Genomic DNA, 4,585 nt, shown 5'->3' on the forward strand with positions numbered 1-4,585 from the left:
TTCCCATTTCCAGTCTTTATGCTAACCAGCTTCATATTTAAGATACAGACATTAGAATGATATCAATCTTCTTGTCCAACTCTCGGCAAGAAAATGAATAAACATATTTCTCAAAACTATTCCTTAGGAAGACACAGGTTATATTTAAATAGCTAAATGTTTATTGCATTCCCTTGAAAGCCCAGACAAAGACAATGAAACATTTCTTGTTAGTAGAACAGTAAATAAACAGACACCATGCGTATGGAGTCGTAGAGATCAACTCACATGTGATAAAACTGCACTGCCCTGGACAGAAGGTGAAAAAGGACAGAGTTGAAACACATTTAATACAAACCTTAGCACACAAATTACACAACTACAGAGGAAACCTGGTGTCACCTGATGATTAATGGAGAAATTATTTGTTAAGCATTTCATGTAAAGTCTTGTGAGACAATCTATATAGATTACGAGTACAAGTACACACACATCTGTGTTCTGCTTCACTTTAAGTCAGCGTGGAGAGGTGAGGCAGGCACGTCGAGGCCTGAAAGAGGAATGTGCAGCAGTCGCACCGCTTGTTCAGCTAGACTACATTATACAGATTAATTAAAATTTAAAAGAGCAGTGGTGATACAAAGGGGGGTTTACAGCGTGGTCTTTACAAATCTTCAGACGAACCATCAGGAGAAAAAGAGGAAAGGACATGACATAAAAAAGGACAAAAAAAAACCCCAAAACAATAATGTTTTTACTGACCTGATCCTTCTTGGACTTGAAAGACGAGGCGACATGAGCAAGATACTGAATGACTTTCTTGGTATTCTCGGTTTTCCCGGCTCCTGATTCTCCACTGAAGAAAAAGACACAGTACGTAGAAACATTACAGTATGCTGAACAACATGATAGGGGCAAATACTGGTAGGGCCATTAAAAGCAACAACAAATCATTACGTTGGACTTTTTTTTCATTGCCTGCAGAAATATAAAACAAGAAAAAAGTTTCCAAAGTCAAGAACGAACTTTGAACTTAATTTCTTTACCGAACATGGACAGATGGAAATCTGTAGGAGCTCAAAAAACACTGGATTCCAAGACAACCTGGCAAACTATCTGCTGACAGAGATCATGTGATGTGATCTAAGGCTCCAGAACGGAAACTAAATAAAGCTGCAGGCGAGACTGACCTTCAATAAAAATGTCGCTCAATTGTTCTTCTTCAGAAGGGACAACAATGTTTAATCTTGATCCTACAACCGATAGAAAAAGACTGACCACTAAAAACTGTACACTGTTCTAAACCTACAAGTTACTGCGAAGACAGTAGAGAGAGCAGGGTAACGTACGTGCAGAGGATGGCCTGGTCCTCGCGATCTGAGGGGAAGAGAAAGAGGAAAAATGTTGATCAGGAAAAAAAAAAACAAGTTGACACAACAGAAAAACACAGGCAGCCAAAAGTGAGAATAACACAACATGCGACTGTTTAACTGTGTGTGTGTGTGTGTGTGTGTGTGTAAGCTGTGGAGGTCTGAAATGACCTGAAAATGAATCGCCAACTGCATATCAAGTTAAATCACAGTGTAATTTCTGATATGTTTTGGTTAAAATTATTTATTTATGAATTGATTATTATTAGTAGCAACATTGAACACACTGTACAGATATACAACTGTGGTACCCTGCATCATGCTCCTGTAGGCCGTATCTGTGATGGCGTAGATGTGAGGGGGCATCTCATGTCTCTTCTTGCCCTTGTACATGTTCACTATGTCCTCAGTGTAGATGGGCAGATACTTGTATGGGTTGACCACCACACAGAAGAGACCAGAGTATGTCTGAGTAAGACAGAGGACAGTTACAGAGAGGTGTTTTAATGCATATTAAGAGTGCACACAATAAATTGAAATAAAAACATGAAGCGAAATCTGTATCAAACTCACATAGATGAGTCCGGAGTAGTATCTCTCCTTGAGGTTGTGCAGCACAGAGGCCTCGTTCAGGCAGGTGAGCTCCGCCATGTCCTCCACCTTGGTGAACTTGGGTGGGTTCATCTTCTGAATGTCATCCTTGTTTACCTTCACCTGAGATTTACAGAAACAACACACCTGTCAGACGAGCTTCCAGAACAAGACGCAGATATTGGAAACATTTTATTTAGTTGCCTGTTAAAAACAACCTCATTTTACACATTCTTGACTTTCACCTTCTTGCCAGAGTCCGTCAGCTCCACCACACACTCGTCTCCAAGCTCCTCCTTCACGGAACCGGCCTCGAAGCCCAGCTTCTCAGAGGGGACCCACACCAGCTTCTTGGTGGCCCAGTCGGCCTGGGCCAGAGGGTTGTTCGCCCCACTGCGGTCCCCATACAGGAACTTGTCTGCGTCCGTCATGGTAGCTTTAGAAAGAGAGCAAGACAGAATTTTAACTAAATATGAACCAATTTTGACTAGTCAATTGGAGGCAACAAATCAAAAATAATATAATAATTGATATTTCACAGGGTACGTGGCTTCAGATCCCACATTAAACACAATACACAGAGACCAGAAACATCTCCTTTACACTGTACCGCAGTCATAACAGTCCTAATAACATTTTCTACCATTTTGCATTTTCTGTACATAATCCATTAAACATGGAAGTTACAATCAACCAACCCTAATTACTAAAACAGGAAACAAACACCCACAAAAATAAAGCCACAGATAAAACTCGACACTGACGCTACGAGCCCGGATTTGTTGCCATGTCATCCCTCCTCTTTCTTCATTTCCTGTCATTTCTCAACTCTTGCAATCGAATGAAGGCAAAAACATCTGCAATTATTTCTGTCCTTAACATAATTAAGATATGCTGGTGTTGCATTGGACATCTTGCAATATAACACGCAATTAGTAATTACATTCTAAAAAATACTTTACTAATTGCGTGTCCTGAAGTGTGACTACAGTCTCTGTTATTACTGCTTGTCATGAGACTAAAACCGTGACTCATCAGGTGCAATATTAAATGCGTGTGTTGAGTTTGTAGAAGGAGTTTGTAGCTTCGACGTGTGGTTCTAACTTTTCACACAAATAATGAACTGAGGGGTGAGCGATCTCGTTAAAGTGAAATTGACTGCACAGTCAGAAGTTAACAGAAGATACGGCACAAGTTCGGGCACATTACGACCACAACAGCTGTTGTTTTCATATTTCACCTCTTCACTCTATGACCTATAAACTGTGCTCTTCAATGTTGAGAAAAGGTGAGAGAACAGGTAAAAACTGGAGCGTTAACAATCCAGATGTTACTGTATGATCAGAGGAAAAATCCCACAGCGTCATTTGTTTCATTTTACCCCTTGTCAAAAGTATTCATGACCTCAGGCTCAACACAGTCAGACAGAACAATTAATGACTTTTCCTCTGAGCTCTACAGTGCGGCTCCATCCTATATTCCCTGTCTGACTCACATTCCTTCTTCACCAGCTCATTACACAGAATTCCACAAATTCCCGACTCTTCCTCCCACTCTTCATTATCCACAGCTCTCTTTAGAGTCGCAATTTCCGCCACAGGTAATTAATGTGCAGCTATTACATATAATTGTGCTTTGGGACAGTGAGACTGGCTCTGTGCATTTGAAGCCTCTAGAGTTATGTAAAAGAGCTGGTAAAAAGGTTGGTGCAGGGATGCTTTGCAGGCAGAGAGGCAGGAAGGAATGTCGGGAGCAAGTCTGGGCAGAGAGAGAAATGTCATTATTCCCCGACCACACCCAGGAGAAAGACTCAAAGCTTCATCCGAAAAAAAATTAGAAAAGAGAGAATAACTAAAAATATCAAATCCATCATGTGGAGTCTGCTCCGAACACTATTTTGAACTAATTCATTGTTTGTAGGAAACTTCCCTTCAGATGTGTCATCTTGTTTTCTAGACTCCTAAAAGTCATTGTGTTTAAAGTAAATATTAACTGCATGAGCAGCTTGATTTGTAATTTAAAAAAAAAAAAAAAGGTCTGTTGATGGTATTTAACATGTGACAGTAAGTCATTCCATTCAATAGAAACTTCTTCACCAATCTCTATCGAGACTTAGACAGTGGCTCTAGCACAGCAGTTGACTCAATAAACTAATAAAATAAACTGAGATGAGTTACGAGTAATGATTTCTCTGGATTATTTGATTGGCTATGCAGGGTTTGGCAATAAAGAAACTAAGATTAGAGAAAGGTCATAGGTTGGTAGCAGAAATATAATCTATCCTGCCACACCCAATTTGGGAACCACTGAGTGACTTATTAAAAACCCACTGGGTGTATATGGCCGTAAAAAACTGATATAGATAATTGAAGAGAATCAAAGTAAAATAATATGGCATTTAAAGATCTGGAGCCTCGTAATATTACTTTCAACAGGTGAGAGATTTTATCAGGATAAACATTTCTAAATAATCCAAATAGGAGCAATAATGCCGACACCTTAGTGGATTCATATACGAGTTATATTGTTGAGTTTTATAGTCGGTACAGAGAACAACAGGGAAGAACCCCAGGAAATGATTAAGAGAAGACCTGAGAATTCACATAACTCATAAATGTTTGTACAGCAGAAGTGTGTGTGTGTGT

General features: G+C 39.7%; 2 protein-coding genes across 2 annotated transcripts in view; one reads left to right on the top strand and one right to left on the bottom strand.

Moving 5' to 3' along the window:
- Positions 1–4,585, bottom strand: part of LOC118327348 (myosin-9-like) — a gene marked incomplete at its 3' end in the record, with an annotated part of 19,671 nt that overhangs the window by 12,813 nt on the left and 2,273 nt on the right. Inside the window, 6 exon segments of the mRNA XM_035660670.1 lie at positions 268–288; positions 742–835; positions 1,329–1,356; positions 1,661–1,817; positions 1,923–2,063; positions 2,186–2,376. Coding sequence (XP_035516563.1) covers positions 268–288; positions 742–835; positions 1,329–1,356; positions 1,661–1,817; positions 1,923–2,063; positions 2,186–2,371 — 627 coding nt within the window.
- LOC118326604 (myosin heavy chain, embryonic smooth muscle isoform-like) overlaps positions 3,216–4,585 on the top strand; it is an 8,192-nt gene continuing 6,822 nt past the window's right edge. Inside the window, exon 1 of the mRNA XM_035659633.1 lies at positions 3,216–3,228. Within this exon, the coding sequence (XP_035515526.1) occupies positions 3,216–3,228 (13 nt within the window). The remainder of the gene's footprint in view (positions 3,229–4,585) is intronic.

Source organism: Morone saxatilis, unplaced genomic scaffold, assembly GCF_004916995.1.
Source record: "Morone saxatilis isolate NCDOM2014 unplaced genomic scaffold, NCSU_SB_2.0 Contig17, whole genome shotgun sequence".
NCBI lineage: Eukaryota > Metazoa > Chordata > Actinopteri > Moronidae > Morone > Morone saxatilis.